Genomic DNA, 19,303 nt, shown 5'->3' with positions numbered 1-19,303 from the left:
GAAAACAGGAAATCCTTAAAGTGGACCAGTTTGATAAAGAATGTCAAATGTTAAGAAAAGAACTATTATTGTTATCAAATAAAAAACACAGAGACCCCACAAATCAACTAACACATGCCATCCACCAACAAACTCTTAAAAGATACAAGTCACTACTAAAAAGCAAAAGAGCTGAACATATAACAACAAAGCGCAATAAAGTAGAGGAAGCAAATGATCAAAATTAATTCTGGGAATTATGGAACAACTTAAATAAGTCCAAAAAGAACAAATTCCTATCTGTGACCCAAATACCTGGACAGAACATTTTGGAATCCTTTATACACAAAATGAACAAACCCCACCCAAAAAACTCCCAACTACATAACCTGGAATGTACAATGAAGGGTCAATTAAATCATTTGGACACCCCCATTTCAATGAAGGAACTCACTGAAGAGATCAAATCCCTCAAAAATAAAAGGTCTAGTGGATTAGATGGAATATGTAATGAGATGTTGAAACATAGCAGCCCAAATATGAGAGAGGCCATTCTCAAATTATTTAATTTGCTTTTAAAATCAGGATATTTTCCTGAAAGTAGCAAAGAAAATCAAATTACCCCAATCTTCAAACAATGTGACATTTAACCCAAACAACTACAGGGGCATTACAGTGAGCAGCAATCTTGTCAAACTATTCTGTTGCATTATAAATGCCAGATTAACCCAATATCTCCAAGAACACAAGATTTTACATAATTGTCCAGTTGGATTCATGTCATAAACAGAGAACAACCAATCATCTCTGCACACTGCACACACTTAAACCAAACAAAGCAGGGGAAGATATTTGGTTGTTTCATTGATTTTAAAAAGGCATTTGATTCGGTTTGGCATAATGGGCTATTCCTAAAACTGATTCAGAGTGGAATAGGATGAAAGGTTTATGATTTAATAAAGGACATGAACAAAGACAACAGATGCTGCATTAAAATAAATTACAGAAGGAGTGAATAGTTCAGCCAAAATAATAAATCAGTACCAAAAAACAGTTCCACTGTTCTACTTTCCATCTAAGATGAGACCGAGCCCAGAGAAGTCAGCAGTGCTTCTGGACAGTGTTGATGTATGGCTTCTGCTTTGAATAGTAAAGTGTTAACTTGCATCTGTGGATGAAGCGGTAAATTGTGACTAACAAAGGTATAATAAAGTAATCTCAAGCCCATGTTCATGATATCCATTACAGATGAGTGATGTTTTTTAAGACAGTGACGTCTGAGGGATCAGTGATCACGTGCATTCAGAAGTGGTTTTCGTCTAGCCCTTTATGCACCGAGATTTGACCAGATTCCTTGACTATATTGTGCGCTGTACAGGGTGAAATGTCCAAAATCCTTCCAATTTGTCTTTGGGGAACATTGTTCTCAAAGTGCTGGATTATTTACTGATTATCTTTTGGCAGATTGACAAGTCTCAAATGATCCTTGTTCTTGAAGGACTAGGCTGTTGTTGGATGCTCCTTATCAGGGACGTGCACAGACATTTTGTGGGGCAGGGGCTCAAGTGGAAAAAAAGGGCACTTCTCATAATTATTTATATAAAACTTTGCTACTCTTGGCTGTTTCCTGGCACTCCTTCTCCTTCCTTTTCTGTATCCTTTCTTTTTTTTGGCATTGTGCAGCCAAGCAATAGAATACTGTATTGCCTGAAACATTAATGTATTGATCAAATACATTATTATTATTATTATTATTGCTATTATAATTACACTTACCACGTGTGTACACACACACACACACACACACACACACACACACACACACACACACAATAACTGATGGTGACAAGGACTTAGTTTCACATTTGAGGGAGGGCTGTCTGTATCATATAAAAATCTATCAGCATACAACAAATTAACTGAATGGATAGTTATTAGATGAGGAGCCTATGATCAAAAGTATGAAGTTACTGTTTAAGGCAGGACACTTTTTTCATGTAGTGGTCAATTTTGAGATTTTGGTCTATTTTGCTTCCATGTCTTCTTTTACTCTAATGGAAAGAACATATTTAGATGGTGTTTGTTTTACGCCTACTCCCCTCCGTCTGTTTGCATCTGTAGATTTCTTCTAAATTAACCAAAACAAGCTAATCTGCATATTTAAACATAACATTTCAGGGGAAAAGACTCTTGATGTAAGTCATTAACTGGGGAAGTTCTGTGGTGATATGCTTTAGTTATTTTGTTTATCCTATTCACCTGCAGTGCCTTGTCAAATGTATGCAAATTAGCGAAATGTAATTAGTTAACGCCTCATTTGCATATCAATGTGGCGATTGTGATGACATTATTAGACACAAATTTGACTGTATTCACCTGTAGTGTCTCCATTAAGTACAGTACATAAGCCTGTATGGCCATGATACATGCTAAACTTTAACTAACTTATTACATTAGCTAGTAGCTCATGAGTCATGCATGTTAGAAAGACACAAGTTAACTATATTTGGCTTTTGGCTAATTAGCTGTAAAGTCGAGGTGAGTCTTTTGTTCATCACCACTCACCTCCACACAAGCCAAGAAAAACACAACTGGGATAGGAGCTGGGAGGGGCTGCTGCCTGCCTGTCTGTCTGCCTGTCTGTGTGTCTGATGTGTGCTGCACTGCTGCGTGGAGGGAGAGAGAGAGAAAGAGAGGGAGAGAGAGAGGGAGGGAGAGAGAGAGAGAGGTGGAGGGAGGGAGGGCATCGGGACTCGACAAAGTCTCATCTCCTGACCTGATATTTAGATTTTTTATTCAGTAAATATATTTGTTTGACAGGGAAGCTAAAAAAAAAAAAAATTTAAAAAAAGCACCCCAGAATAAAGAGCACTTTCTCTTGAGGAAGAAAAAGCGCAGGTGCTCAAGACCCCTTTGATGTCTATCTGTGCACATGCCTGCTCCTTATAAACTATGACATGATTACCTTACCTGTTTAACATCTCCTGTTTCACATGGCCTTGTAAATTGCCCCTGTCTCAACTTTTTTTGGAGCGTGTTGCAATTATCTGATTTGAAATTACTGTACATTAAAAAAATAAAAATAAATAATAATAAAAAATTCACAAGGTAAAACATCATATTATGTGTAGTTGTGGTGCTTTCAATATAGCAAACAGTGGCAGAGCTATGGGGTGGCCAGGGGTGGCCCATTGGCCACCCTGCTCGCAACTGCCGCTTTGGTCATTTTTTGTCTTGGGCACAATTTAGTTTTTAGAGGTGGACTGTCTCTGTACAACCACAACACACAGGAGTCTTAACATGTGTGCACACCAAGGTCGCCGCACCTCTCTGTCCCAGGTGTCACTATATCCCCCCCCCCCCTCCGGAAATGCCACCTGAAAATTTCTGTGCCACTACAGACTGATCGCTGGCCCCTGCCAGGCCACTCCTGTGAAAAACTCCTGGCTCCGCCCCTGATAGCAAAGGCTGAATATAATTTGCAAATAACTCCTTTTTGTTTTTATTAGCATTTTTCATACTGTCCCAACTTTTTTGGAATTGGGGTTGTGGTAAAATCAGCGATTCGACACGGGAAAGTCGAAGAAAAGAGCTTACAAGCACAGTACACATCCCCTTCAGTGACTGAAAAAGTTACTTCATTGTTTTGAAAGTGAAAACACTGAACACTTTTCCAAAAGCTACTAGTGAATCGACTGGCCGCATATAACTGTTCCTTTCACTGTGTTCAATGAAGCAAATTAACAAGTAAATGTTCCACGCTGCCTAGAAACAGATATTTGCTGATGTGTCGCCTTCATTTCTGCATTTAGGCAAAAAAAAAAAAAGCTAGACGCAACGTATGAAACAGAACGTGTCTCGAGGCGCTTTTTTAAAAGTTGATCTTTTCAACCTGATTGCGTCTAAAAAATGCGTAGCTCGTGACGCAATGGTCAAATACGTCCCTCTAGCGCACGTTTACATAGAAAAACAGTTCAAAACAGCATGGACGGACAAAAGACGTGTTCGGTGTGAACGGACTCTTTGGTATGCATGGCCCGCGGTCACCAGCAAGGTAAAAGCGTAGATGTGTGTGTCAGAGCAAACAGTCTTCTCAGCAAAGCAACACATCAAACCTCTGTTAAAAGAAACGCACTATTCCATAACAAATGTTGATGTAAATGAGAATGTAAATAAATGATTCACATATCAGAGCAAACTACTTTGCATTCCTTCCCCTATTCATGAGATTCATTTCGGATGTTTACATTTAAAGTAATGCAATTAGAATATACATAACTGAATATAAATAATTAATTCCGAGGATTTGTATTCTAATGATTCATTTTTGTTGGAGCGGAAAGATTTGAACACTTGACGGAGGATTCATGGGTGTGAACTGAATGTTTCTCTGGGTGGTCTGTGTTTCCTCCAGCAGGAAATCATTTTCCAGATTGCTCCATGTAGTTTTCTAATTGCCTAAATTAAAGCATACTACAATGAATGAAAGAGGGCAAGAACATAATCAAAAGGGGGGGGGGGGGGGGGGGGGGGGCGGAAAAATATTATTTATTTTACACACACATACAGTTGTGCTCAAAAGTTTGCATACCCATGGAGAATTGGTAATATATGTACCATTTTTAAAGAAAAAATGAGTGAGCAGGCAAAACACATTTCTGTTTTTTTCTTATGGGATTCATATTCATCTGTAGATTACAACAAAATGGCACAATCATAAAACAAAACATGGCAACAAAGAAAAAAATGAAATGACCCCTGTTCAAAAGTCTGCATACCCTTAGTTCTTAATACTGTGTATTGCCCCCTTTAGCATCAATAACAGCATGCAGTCTTTTGTAATAGTTGCAGGTGGTACAGCTGCCCATTCGTCTTGGCAAAATGCCTCCAGGTCATGCAAAGTCTTTGGTCGTCATGCATGAACCGCACGCTTGAGATCTCCCCAGAGTGGCTCGATGATATTAAGGTCAGGAGACTGTGATGGACACTCCAGAACCTTCACCTTTTTCTGCTGTAACCACTGGAGGGTCAACTTGACCTTGTGCTTAGGGTCATTGTCTTGCTGGAAAGTCCAAGAGCGTCCCATGCGCAGCTTTCGTGCAGAAGAATGCAAATTGTCTGCCAGTATTTTCTGATAACATGCTGCATTCATCTTGCCATCAATTGTCACAAGATTCCCCATGCCTTTAGAGCTCACACACCCCCAAAACATCAGTGATCCACCACCATGCTTCACAGTGGGGATGGTATTCTTTTCACTGTAGGCCTTGTTGACCCCTCTCCAAACATAGCGCTTATGATTGTGACCATAAAGCTCTATTTTGGTCTCGTCACTCCAAATTACAGTGTGCCAGAAGCTGTGAGGCATGTCAAGATGTTTTCTGTGGCACTGGCGCAGTAAAGGCTTCTTTCTGGCAACTCGACCATGCAGCAAATTTTTGAAGTATCATTGTATTGTGCTCCTTGAAACAACCACACCATCTTTTTCCAGAGCAGCCTGTATTTCTCCTGAGGTTACCTGTGGGTTTATCTTTGTTTCCCGAACAATTCTTCTGGCAGTTGTGGCTGAAATCTTTCTTGGTCTACCTGACCTTGGCTTGGTATCAAGAGATCCCTGAATTTTCCACTTCTTAATAAGTGATTGAACAGTACTGACTGGCATTTTCAAGGCTTTGGATATATTTTTATATCCTTTTCCATCTTTATAAAGTTCCATTACCTTGTTATGCAGGTCTTTTGACAGTTCTTTTCTGCTCCCCATGGCTCAGTATCTAGCCTGCTCAGTGCATCCATGTGAGAGCTAACAAACTCATTGACTATTTATACACAGACACTAATTGGAATTTAAAAAGCCACAGGTATGGGAAATTAACCTTTAATTGCCATTTAAACCTGTGTGTGTCGCCTTGTGTGTCTGTAACAAGGCCAAACATTCAAGGGTATGTAAACTTTTGATCAGGGCCATTTGGGTGATTTCTGTTATCATTATGATTTAAAAAGGAGCCAAAAAACTATGTGATAATAAATGGCTTCATATGATCACTATCCTTAAATAAAAGACAGTTTATTTGCATGATCAGTCATCTTTTCAAAATCAATGCCAAAATTTCTGCCAGGGTATGCAAACTTTTGAGCACAACTGTACAGTACTTTCCATACCACTCAACAAAAGGATTTTTGCTGCACTAAAATAAGCTAAAACAACACAGTTCTAGAACATTTTGTCACAACTTGATTTCATTGCATTTTATTCATTTCAGTTTGTAAAATGGAAGGTAACTTAATCCATTTGAGTTGGGACTGCATGAATAATTTTTGTGGTGTTAATGTAGCATTGAGCAGGGGATTTCCATTTCCAAGCATGCTTTAAATGGTAGAACAGATGTTGCAATTAAGTGTTATTTTATGCATTTTTGCGCAAGATGAGACACTTGTTAATGTTTAATGTTCTGTTATATTGCTATTTACAAAGAGTGTCTGCTGGAGTTTTGGGGGTTACCACTGTAGTGAAGAATGGCGCTTGTACTTCGTTTGAGGATGTTGCTTCGAGTGCTGCTTTCACTATCCCTGCACTTGTTCCTTGGCATATACTAATGATTGTTCAAATGAAGTTGGACCAACATAAGAACATTTATGAAATAAACCTTAGTAAATTGAGTTTGACGAACCTAATGAAGTTATGTTGGCTCAATGAAACTGACTTAATCTAAATGATAGATGTGAAATTTTTTGTAATAACTTTCTACAATTTAATCAAGTCAGGGACTTTCTACAATTTAAGTAAGAGGATGTATATACAACACCCTCCTCATCACAGTCATGCTGCTGAAAAAGTTCCATTTAGGTGTTGATTTGATTGAACAGGGCTGGCAGTAATCAGGCCTGGGTGTGTCTAGTCCAGCTGAACCCCATTATGAATGCGGTTTCTTGGATTTGGGGATTTAGTAACTAAAGGGGCTTCACACAGGCCCAGTTGGTATTGGATAACTTTTTTGCTTCAATAAATAACATTATCATTTTAAAACTGTATTTTGTGTTTACTCAGATTGACTTTGTTTTATGTTAGACTTTGATTGAATTTTTGAAACAATTTAGTATGAGATACACACAAAAACAGAAGAACTCAGGATGGGGGCAAATACTTTTTTGAAGCACTGTATTTATTATAACTGTGTATATAACTGGACATTGAGAAGATTTCCAATGTGATTTCTAAAGGTAAATTCTTGGGAAATATATATAAAAAATTGCTAAATTGCTAAATGTACCATATCAGAAAAGCATCTCATTGACTGTGTATTTATGTAATGGTTACGGTAAAATTATGCTTCCTTCTCTGGGTTTGGGTGGAAACAAACTTCAGGTCATTTTTAGTTTGTAAGCTCAAACCCAGAGTTTTTTCTGGAGCTGTGAAGGAAACTCCTCCTCCAACCGAGCCCACATTCCTCCCTGGACCGTTTTTCCCAAATGGACTGTGGAGAGAGTGAGTGTGTGTGGAGGAGAGGGGGAGGAAACCAGCTAAAGAGAAGGAGAAATAACAGAAGATTTCAAACAGGGTTTGGTTTCAGAAGATTTGTTGTAGCAAGGTAAGCTGTGATTTTTACCTCTTCAAAAGACAAATAATGGTTTTCTAGTGCGTGTGATTTTGTACTCTAACTTTTAGATACTTTAGAAGAACTGTGTTAAACCATTCCTACACTCTTAAAAATAAAGTTTCCAATTGGTTTTACTACTTGATGCCATTGGAGAACCTTTTTAAGTTCTAAAAGATTCTGGTTCATGGTTAACAGATGTAGAAGAACCTTTAATGTAACATCAACGACTTTAATTTCCAAAGATCATATAGCAACTTAAGAATCCTATGGTGAAAATGGTTCTTGATAAGGAGAGAGCTCTTTGCTGGACATAAATTGCTTCAAAGAACCATTGCAAGTGAAAGTTATTATATTTTCAGAGTTTTTTTTTTGTTTTGTTTTTTTTCTTCTTAAAGACCTAAAAAGACGTAAAATGAGACATGACCTAACAAACTAGAGAATTTTGTTAATAGCGTTCCTTAATTGATTTAATGTGATTTCACTAGATCTTTGTTATTATGTAGCTTTTATGAGAGGTAATCACAGCTCCACTGTATTTACAAGGTTAAAGAACATCTTGATTATGCCTTGTATGACAAACACAGAGCAGTTAAAGAGAAATAACGGTCCGCATCTGTGCCAGGACACGTAACAACCAGCTTCTGCATGTAAACATGGAAAGGTGTGGGTCAGATTAATGAGAAGAAAAGAATGTTGACAACATACGTCATCTTACAACCACCGTATAGAGCGATTGAAAAAACAGCCCTTGTTTTTTTGGCTTGGAAACTGAAACTAAGTAACAACACAGTAGTGACATCGAGGGTGTGGAATCTTGGGGTTTGGTGGATCTGCGTTTCTAAGAGTTGTGTAATTCCCAATCTTCCATCACCATCCCGTTCATAACAAGACACACAGTCCTTATGAATGGACGTTTTGTTGCAAGTCTCCTCTGATCATGGATTTTGCACAGAAAAGTCATGGAACATTTGTGGCTATGTTGTGAGTCTTTGAAAAATGATTATGGAAAAGCTTCTAGCAGTGAGGCGAAGATTCATTTATAGGTATGATGACAGTGAAGTAATATAACAGCGCTTCAATAAAAGTTCACACGTAAGTCTGAAATGTTTCACTGGAAAAGATGCTCTCAGAATATCAACAGAGAATCAACACTTCCTGTGACCACCCCTCTATATGTTTGACATCGTATAAGCATGGAATGCATATCCACAGACAGAATAGGGGGGAAAATGTATGCTTCTGTTTGTTTAATCACAAAGCAGAAGATCAGTGGACAGATCTTTACCCTTTTAAATGTTTACACACTGCTTCTTAATATCAGCCACAACAGAGGCAATTCTGACACACTCATTATTTCCCAAATGATTCCTTTTTGTGTATGTGTGAATGGGAGACAGCTCAACCTTTTTGTCTGTTTGCAGGATCCACCAAAATGGCTTTCTTGTTGATGTCAGTTACTGTTCTGCATTTGGTCACTCTGGCGATGCTTTTCATTGCCACAATGGAAAAGGTAAGTCAAAACCCACTTTCCGCTTTGATGTCAGAAAATGTCAAAGATGTAGATCTATTGCCATTTCAGTACAGGTACAAATCTATTCTTACACCCTATAAAGAAACCAAGAGTCCATCATCATATATTTCATATTGTAATCTGAGGTTTTATTAATGCAGATTTTTATTTTATTTTGTAATGTAAATAGTCAATCATGAGAAGCTGCTTAGCCATTATACATGCTCAAATTTTGGAACATTTTACCAATTGAAATGAGACCAAATGTAAGCATTTTAAGACATATTGTTCCAAGTTTTCTTGATTTTTTAAACCTTGAGCGGCATTGATCACAGAAAAAAAAAATATAATGGTATTATTCAACTACTAATTGCTTAATCTGCACAAAATAGGTGTCGTTTTAAAGTGTGGACTTTTATCTTTACAATGAATATAGCTGATCTGACCAGTTCTAAAATACTGCTTTTAAATTTGCTGACAAATTAGAACTGTTGCATTTTCATCATTCGCAAATTTGCGATTGCAACAATAATTTTTAGAAACAGTAAAAAGATCAAAAAGATCACATGGCCATGTGTTATATATCTCTGGAAAGGTCTTGATTAGTAGAATATAACGAGTAAATTTGTTTCACTCATAGACCAAACTACAGTGAGTATTTGCATGTGAAATCCATATGTATAATAAACAGAAACAGAATTGTGTCACATTCTGGTTTATTACTACATGAAAAATAAACATGATATAGAAAATGGCATATCACAGCATACAGCAGATGATTCTAAATCAAACAAGCCCAAACTCGACATAATGCGATGTGTACTTCCTGAAATATTCCTCAAAGACTGTCATGAGCGCACATACACAGGGCGCTTAATGCACATTTTTTGGAGTGATGAAATAAGTAGTCATGTGAGGTAAATTTCATTATTAGGCACTTAGTTGATGTAAGTTGAAGTATTTGTATATATTTTTTAGATGTTTGCAATCATAGTTTTCAGTTATTCCACTTTAATGTTCAATAAAACACCTGAATACTTAGAGGTTTTTGGACACTTGGAGTAAAGAAGGGACATTTTCATTCCACATGCTCTAACATTTGATTCCTTTGTAGTATCAACAAGCCAGGTACACTTGACATGTTGGGGAACAACACAATGTTTTTGTTGTTTTTTTTTTTTTTTTTGTCAGACTTCTCTTATTTAAGATATATGTCAAAAATGAAAAATAACAAAAAAATTGAACTTTAGAACTACTATTTGAAGAGTTTTCTCAGCAGTGTCTAAAGCAGAACATTTTAGAATAGTTTTAAATAATTTTCTTCATAATTTAAAGTGTTTTCTATTAAATGAAGCATTTTCTTTTCTTGTTTGCCTTTTAGAAGGAAAATCTTTCAAAAAATGCCTTCAGGGTGTAAAGGGTTAATATATATATATTTTTTTTTTGTTTGCTCTTTTTTACTTTACTCTTACACATTTATTATTATTGTTTTATTCGTGTTTTATCATCGTTTTTATGCTTTTTTAACCCACGAGAAAAACAAAATCATCCGAATATTACAAACTACAGTCTTAATCAATACAAAATAGTTATCTTTTGAAAGCTTAGATGCTGTACTTTCCACTGCATGTAGGCATTATGACCAAAACTGAACAAGTGTTTTGAAATTGTCAGACAAATCAGAAGTGTTCCGTTTTTATAATTTATATTAAAAAATTGCACTGTACATATTATTGCAATCAGTAAAAACATCAAACTGATTAAATAGCCATGTGCCATACGTCATTAGAAAGCTTTCAAAGAGTAAAATACAACCTGTCTTTTTTACTCACAGACAAAAATATAGCGAGTAATAGCTAAGTCTATGTCTTTGACAATTATGTTGGTGTTGCTTCTGTGCCACATTTTCATTTATAACTTCACCAAAAATAAAGTGAACATAAAATACCATTATTTACAGGAGGTGATTATCTTTCAAACGAGCCCACACTCAAGGTAATCGGATGCATAGATCATTAGATAATCCACATGAAGCTCAATGTTGCATTTGGCCACCAGGAGATGGCGCCAAGTAAATGACACAGACTCGATGATGCAGACTCATTGAGTCAAATGGATTACTAAAATCATCTCTGCATGCTATGCAAACCTTTAGTCATTGTTGTGTTTGCATGTGTAATTAGTTTTTTATGTACAATTATTATGTTTTATTTGATTGGAGATGTTTTTGGACACTATGATAAATAATCTTTGTAATGCTATAACTTTTGATTGCTTTGTCGTATCAACACAAAAAGTTTCTCAGATACAGTTGACATGGTTTGAAACAAAACAAAAGCAGTTTTTTGGAGCCACCTTATTTACACCCAGAGATATATAATGTCTTTCTTTCTTTTTTCTTTTTTTTTCAATTTTGGGTATGCCACTGAAACAGGAAATATTTAAAAACACCTTCAGTGGGTTCACTCCTTAAAGGGTTAAGTATATACTGACCTATGTAGCAGTTTGAGATACATTTTTATATGAAATGTGCTATACAAATAAAATTATTTTTATTGTTATTATTTCAGTCCTGGTGGTCTTGGGCAGACATTGAAAATACAGATCTCTGGTATAAATGTATGTTTGACAACAGCACAGAAACCTGGCTGTGTTCATCTGCCAATGAGAGCGGTGAGTACTGTAACTAACAGAAGTCATAAATAGGTTTAATACTGTATAAATAGTGTGTATGATTTAAAGAATAAACTTCTAATAAGCTTAAGTATAATTAAGTACAACTTAATAATTATGGATGTTTCTCCAGTTATGGCCACTTTCATGTCCCAGGGGTTGATTTTTATTTAAACAAACGGATTTTAACTTTTTTTTTTTTCTTCTTATTTTAAAATTAAATGGAAACTTTTTTCAATTTATTTTTTGTACTTTTCAAATTCCTTTAATGTATAGATTGTACAGTTTTAGCCTGGTTTTACACAGACATTCAGTATTAAACTATGAAAATCCTTTATAAAAATACAAATTATTGCTTGTTTAAAACTATGATAATCTAATAAAAGAGTGAAACAAACATAAAACATTTAAATATTTATTATGGGAAAATTATTTCTATCAGTTTTTTCCAGAAATAACGACAGTTGTGGCATGTTGTGAGCATGCTTGAAATTAAATATATGGGGAAAAAAACAACAAAGATAAATCAAGGTAAATATCACTTGTGAGTGGTCATTTCCAATCAAGATATAATTTTGCTATAAAAATGTTATTTAATTTCGTGTTTTTAGCACACATAAATTGTTAGCTATGAAATTAGCATTAGCAAGATAAAGGAGTCCAAAGTAAAAAAATGTTACAAATGTAATTTCCATCAGTGTCATTTCCACCACATACAGTTGAAGTCAGAAGTTTACATACACCTTAGCCAAAATACATTTAAACTCAGTTTTTCACAATTCCTGACATTTAATCGTAGAAAACATTCCCTGTCTTAGGATCACTACTTTATTTTAAGAATGTGAAATGTCATAATAATAGTAGAGAGAATGATTTATTTCAGCTTTTATTTCTTTCATCACATTCCCAGTGGGTCAGAAGTTTACATACTTGTTAGTATTTGGTAGCATTGCCTTTAAATTGTTTAACTTGGGTCAAACATTTTGGGTAGCCTTCCACAAGCTCCTCACAATAAGTTGCTGGAATTTTGGCTCATTCCTCCAGACAGAACTGGTGTAACTGAGTCAGGTTTGTAGGCCTCCTTGCTCGCACACACTTTTTCAGTTCTGCCCACAAATTTTCTATTGGATTGAGATCAGGGCTTTGTGATGTCCACTTCAATACCTTGACTTTGTTGTCCTTAAGCCATTTTGTCACAAATTTGGAGGTATGCTTGGGGTCATTGTTCATTTGGAAGACACATTTGCGACCGAGTTTTAACTTCCTGGCTGATGTCTTGAGATGTTGCTTCAATATATCCACATAATATTCCTTCCTCATGATGCCATCTATTTTGTGAAGTGCACCAGTCCCTCCTGCGGCAAAACACCCCCAAAACATGATGCTGTCACCCCCATGCTTCACGGTTGGGATGGTGTTCTTTGGCTTGCAAGCCTCACCCTTTTTCCTCCACACATAACGATGGTTATTATGGCCAAAAAGTTCAATTTTTGTTTCATTAGACCAGAGGAAATTTCTCCAGAAAGTTAGATCTTTGTCCCCATGTGCACTTGCAAACTATAGTCTGGCTTTTTTATAGCGGTTTTGGAGCAGTGGCTTCTTCCTTGCTGAGCAGCCTTTCAGGTTATATCGATATAGGACTCGTTTTAATGTGGATATAGATACTTGTCTACCTGTTTCTTCCAGCATCTTCACAAGATCCTCTGCTGTTGTTCTGGGATTGATTTGCACTTTTCACACCAAACTACGTTTATCTCTAGGAGACAGAATGCGTCTTTTTCCTGAGTGGTATGATGGCTGTGTGGTCCCATGGTGTTTATACTTGCATACTATTGTTTGTACAGAGGAACGTGGTACCTTCAGGCATTTGGAAATTGCTCCCAAGGATGAACCAGACTTGTGGAGGTCCAAAAAAAAAAAAAAAAATAATTGATTTATTTTGAATTTCCAATGATGTCAAGCAAAGAGGCACTGAGTTTGAAGGTAGGCCTTAAAATACATCCACAGGTAATTGGCTAATTGTTTAAAGGCTTGACATCATTTTCTGGAATTTTCCAAGCTGCTTAAAGGCACAGATAACTTAGTATATGTAAACTTCTGACCAACTGGAATTGTAAAATAGCCAATTAAAAGTGAAACAATCTGTCTGTAAACAATTGTTGGAAAAATTACTCATGTCATGCACTAAGTAGATGTCCTAAACGACTTGCCAAAAGTGGAGTGGTTAAAAAATTAGTTTTAATGACTTCAACATAAGTGTATGTAAACTTCTGACTTCAACTGTAATTTGAAGTCAGAACACAATACAGAATTTGAGATGTTCTGGAAATTACACTGTGGTGGGAATGTTTTAACGAAAGTTAAAGAAACACCCATATATTATATATTTATTGTAAAGACTATTTTTTTTAGAGATGTGTGAACAGGAAGGTAATTTAGACTTTAAAGACTTGTTGAAGTGTCTTAAAGAATGTCAATGTAAAAATAGTTTGTGGCTGTAAACTTTTTTCAAGTAATTGTGAAATAATGTTAATGTGGAATGTATTCTGTGATTTTATTAAGTTAAACGTTCTCTTATGGTAAAAAAGGTGTTAGATCAGTTGGTCCTGACCTTTGAAGTTCTGTCATGGCTCTGAATAGCTTCAATTATTTTAATCATGAGATGTGATGAATAGTCTCTCTTTCTCTCTCTTTCTTTCAGAATGGCTTCAGTCAGTACAAGCGCTAATGATATTGTCTGTTGTCCTCTCCTCCATCTCCTTCATGGTGTTCCTCGGTCAGCTCTTTACCATGTCCAAAGGAGGACTTTTCTACTTAACTGGACTGTGTCAAATTTTTGCAGGTAGCTGAGTGTTACTACATACTACTTTTGAATTATATGATAGATAGATAGATAGATAGATAGATAGATAGATAGATAGATAGATAGATAGATAGATAGATATGTAGATACTACAACATCTTACGTTATTATAATGTTATTAATTATATATTGTATACAGACAGACAGACAGACAGACAGGCAGACGGATAGATAGATAGATAGATAGATAGATAGATAGATAGATAGATAGATAGATAGATACTACAACATCTTACGTTATTATGTTATTAATTATATATTGTAGACAGACAGACAGACAGGCAGGCAGACGGATAGATAGATAGATAGATAGATAGATAACTACAACATCTTATGTTATTATAATGTTATTAATTATATATTGTATACAGACAGGCAGACAGACAGACAGACAGACAGACAGATGGATAGATAGATAGATAGATAGATAGATAGATAGATAGATATGTAGATACTACAACATCTTACGTTATTATAATGTTATTAATTATATATTGTATACAGACAGACAGACAGACAGACAGGCAGACGGATAGATAGATAGATAGATAGATAGATAGATACTACAACATCTTACGTTATTATGTTATTAATTATATATTGTAGACAGACAGACAGGCAGGCAGGCAGACGGATAGATAGATAGATAGATAGATAGATAGATAGATAGATAGATAGATAGATAGATAACTACAACATCTTATGTTATTATAATGTTATTAATTATATATTGTATACAGACAGACAGACAGACAGACAGACAGACGGATAGATAGATAGATAGATAGATAGATAGATAGATAGATACTACAACATCTTACGTTATTATGTTATTAATTATATATTGTAGACAGACAGACAGACAGACAGATAGACAGCCAGCCAGACAGGCAGGCAGACGGATAGATAGATAGATAGATAGATAGATAGATAGATAGATAGATAGATAGATAGATAGATAGATAGATAGATACTACAACATCTTACGTTATTATAATGTTATTAATTATATATTGTATACAGACAGACAGACAGACAGACAGACAGACAGCCAGTCAGCCAGCCAGACAGACAGATAGATAGATAGATAGATAGATAGTTAGTTAGATAACTACAACATCTTATGTTATTATAATGTTATTAATTATATATTGTATACAGACAGACAGACAGGTATATGGATAGATAGATAGATAGATAGATAGATAGATAGATAGATAGATAGATAGATAGATAGATAGACAGATAGATAGCACACCATATACACCTAGAATAGTTGAACGTGCATTATGTAACATAGTATTGTATGTGCTGCCCCCTTGTGGCCACTTTATATTTTCACCCACTTTCATTGTATGCTCTCACAGGTTTTGCAGCATTTGCGGCTGTACTTATCTACACTTTTCAAAGGAAAGAGATTCTTCAAGATTCTCGTGAACTGGAAAAGGGTCATTTCGGCTACTGTTACATCCTAGCCTGGGTGTGCGTGCCTCTCTTGCTTGTTAGTGGCTCACTTTATGTCCATCTGCGCAAAAAGGCCTGATTGTCAATTAAAGTTGTATGCAGCATGGGTACTTATACTGTCGATATTATATGCTTAAACTCTAGCTATTATAATATGGCTTGCTGTTCTGTTTAATTTATTATCCCGGACCAAATTCCTGACACCTGCTTTAATGCTTTTTAGGTAAACAAATGAGAGGGTCCTCGCTGCAGACTGTAGCGCGATGACGTAGTGGATCTAATCCTCTGCCTAGTTTGCAAAAGTGAAATGAAAGTGAATCTGGAGCGCTTTAAAAATGAGGCGCTCAGCACAGGGAACCGAATGGAGCACATCTGTTACTCTGAGCACGGGATGGAGTTGCGGAGCACAGAACTGCTCTGAATACACAGTAATAATGCTTATACACAATACAGACAGGACAGAGCAGCATGCATACACTTTGAAGCGAACAGCTTGATTTGTCTATTAATTTAATTAAATCGTCGTAGCCCTTTGCGGTTTAATAATCGCACAATGTCATACCGCGATTTTAATTTAATTAACTGTACAGCCCTAATATATACATGTGTTTGTGTGTGTGTTATATGAATATATAATGTATTCATGTTAAGTACGCTACCCTAATAAAACAAAACATTAAAATGTGAATACGCATGCGCATTAAAACATCCACTACGTCACTAAAATTCTATATGCATGGGATTAGATCCACTACGTCATCGCGCTACAATCTGCAGCGAGGAGTACTTGGAGAAAGCAAGCATCAAGTTGCAACAATAGCTGCTGTATTTTCCCATTGTGGGAAACTGCTGCTTTAAAACTCAAGCTGATAATTAAATGGGATTGTGTCTATGAGCATTCTTTTTAGAGTATGTACTGGAATTAATGAAGAACTTACTTCTTACTATATAGCAGGGAAGTAGGCATAATTGTATGAGGGGTTATCTTAAATGTATTTGTGCAAAGAAAGCTGGATTATAAAAAACCATTGATTGACACGATCAATGTCACAGTGGTTGGGTCACTTTCACTTGGATCACTAGTTTAAATGTCCCAAATGAAAATGTTAGAACTGGAAACACAAAACCTCAGACACATCCTTTTTTATCACAATATTAAAACTGGGCACTCATTGTATTATTCTGTTATAACCAGGCCTCGAGTTGAGGGGGGATGGAGGACATGGCATCCCCCTTGTAACCAATGCTGACAGTGGAATATTAAATTATATTGATATTAGAGGCTGCCAAAATCGGTTACCCCTCTTTAATTTCAACTAAGTGTGTCTAATGATCCCCAAACTCATTCAGGTGATGTCTAATTCTAGACTCTTCTGTGTTATCCTCTTAAAGATTTATTCCTGTGGTATATGACCATGTTTAGACAGAAGGTCATCAGGAAACTGACACTGACATTGACAGCCCTCATTATGTTACAGCTGACATCGTCAGGAGACGCCCTGGTAAATGAGCTTGAGTAATATAAAACAGGTCGGAAAAGTGCACAACTGCTCAGATGCCAATGGCATTAAGCATACAAGAGAGCACTTGGCACCCTAATGGGGGGCGCTTATGGCATCAACAATACAGCTGAAATTTCTCAGCTGATTTTTATTTTACATTTGTACATTGTACCTTTGCTTATTCCTGCTAAGAATTTGTAACCAATAAAATAAGCTTTTATTGTTGAGATTCCCTCGGGAGGCTTAATTTGCTGACTTTGAGTCCGTTGAGTAAGAACAGAGGAGTCTTCAGTCTCATTTCATAAGTAAAGTTGAGTTACATTTGATTTAGGTTAGATTCAGCTATCTTTACATCACCTGAAAAAAGAATAGGGTAAAAGGTGTAAGATGAAAGTACACACTGCAAAACAATACAAAACAAAAGAAGACTTTAATATAATGCAACTCTAACCATATTTAAACATTAAATTGTTGTCAGCCCTGCTCAATCTTTTACAGAACAAATATACAAGTAGAAGTCTATATACAGTACTGTACATTTGTACATGAAATGCATGCTGGGCAAAGGAAATTGTTGTCATTCCCAACACAATGCTGATGGAACCATCTGCTGCAGTTGTCATTGAATCTGTACAAAAAACAAAATCAAAAAAACTAACTAACTAAATAAATAAATAAATAAAAAGTTAAACAAATACTTTAAAGTCTTCAAACTATTACTGTTTTTCAAGCAAAATAACCATTGAAAACAAGCACAATATTATGATTTTTGGGGTAATGATTGAATCAGGTAAAGAAATAGTTCACCCAAAAATGAAAATTTGCAACTACAAATGTTCGCTTCGGTACATCTCTGTGATGTGCGCTCATGAGATGGATAACGTAAGCTTGTTGGTAAAGTCACACGTCACGTGGAGGAGGAGTCAAGAAGCGCGTCATTGTTTACAAGAGAAACTTGTAAACCGTTCACAAACCAAAACAGTCCAAAACAATTTCAATATAAATAAAATAAATAAATCATTTCCAAATAATAATAATAAAAAAAAAACTATGTAAACAATGATGCGCTTCCTGACTCCTCCTCCACGTGACGCGTGACCTTACCAACGAGCTTACGTCATCCCTCTCATGAGCGCACGTCACAGAGATGTACGGAAGCGAACAATTGTAGTTAAAAAATATATAAGTATTGTTTTGTTTCTCAAAATAATCAATCGTTTGGGTTCAGAAGAACTTTATTTGTCGACTGGAGTCGTGTGGATTATTTTGATGCACCTTAAATATGCATTTTGGACCGTCAAAAAATGGAGGACATTCACTTGCATTGTTTAGAGGAGGAGGCCTGAAATGAAATCCTAAAAGCCTTAAATTCTTTATATATATATATATATATATTTACAAAATATTTACATCATTTCCATTAGTAAATAGGAGTTATTTAGCAGAAACTTTTATCCAAAGGTACTTCCACTCTATTTGTTAGACATCACCTGAAATGGGGGGGGGGGGGGGGCGGTTGAAGTTATAAAAAACATCTGATATTTATTTTGACATTTTTATGAAAAGGCACATTTATTTCAAGTCATGTGGTGTAACCTTGAGAAAACTTTTGACCAAAAAATTCATACTATATACTATATATATATATATATATATATATATATATATATATATATATATATATATATATATACTTCGAAGTATTTTTCAATACCTT

The 19,303-nt window shown here is 35.8% G+C and overlaps 1 protein-coding gene across 1 annotated transcript; it reads left to right on the top strand.

Moving 5' to 3' along the window:
* Positions 1-7,441: 7,441 nt before the first annotated feature.
* On the top strand, positions 7,442-17,811 carry LOC127426608 (epithelial membrane protein 3-like). Its single transcript, XM_051673532.1, has 5 exons — positions 7,442-7,565; positions 8,996-9,084; positions 11,655-11,757; positions 14,459-14,599; positions 15,988-17,811. Exons 2-5 carry the CDS (start codon positions 9,007-9,009, stop codon positions 16,161-16,163), a joined length of 498 nt encoding a protein of 165 aa, XP_051529492.1. The 5' UTR covers positions 7,442-7,565; positions 8,996-9,006; the 3' UTR covers positions 16,164-17,811.
* Positions 17,812-19,303: the final 1,492 nt, after the last annotated feature.

This window comes from Myxocyprinus asiaticus, chromosome 35 (assembly GCF_019703515.2).
Source record: "Myxocyprinus asiaticus isolate MX2 ecotype Aquarium Trade chromosome 35, UBuf_Myxa_2, whole genome shotgun sequence".
In the NCBI taxonomy this organism is placed as follows: domain Eukaryota; kingdom Metazoa; phylum Chordata; class Actinopteri; order Cypriniformes; family Catostomidae; genus Myxocyprinus; species Myxocyprinus asiaticus.
The sequence above is the reverse complement of the archived record's forward strand: the minus strand, read 5'-3'. Positions and strand labels throughout refer to the sequence as shown.

What these genes read in the sequence shown, in the direction of transcription:
- LOC127426608 (XM_051673532.1), top strand. Translation starts at nt 9,007, where the DNA reads ATGGCTTTCTTGTTGATGTCAGTTACTGTTCTGCATTTGGTCACTCTG. An exon ending in TCATTGCCACAATGGAAAAG is followed by an intron (nt 9,085 to 11,654) that starts GTAAGTCAAAAC and finishes TTATTATTTCAG; the next exon opens with TCCTGGTGGTCTTGGGCAGA. An exon ending in ACTGTGTCAAATTTTTGCAG is followed by an intron (nt 14,600 to 15,987) that starts GTAGCTGAGTGT and finishes ATGCTCTCACAG; the next exon opens with GTTTTGCAGCATTTGCGGCT.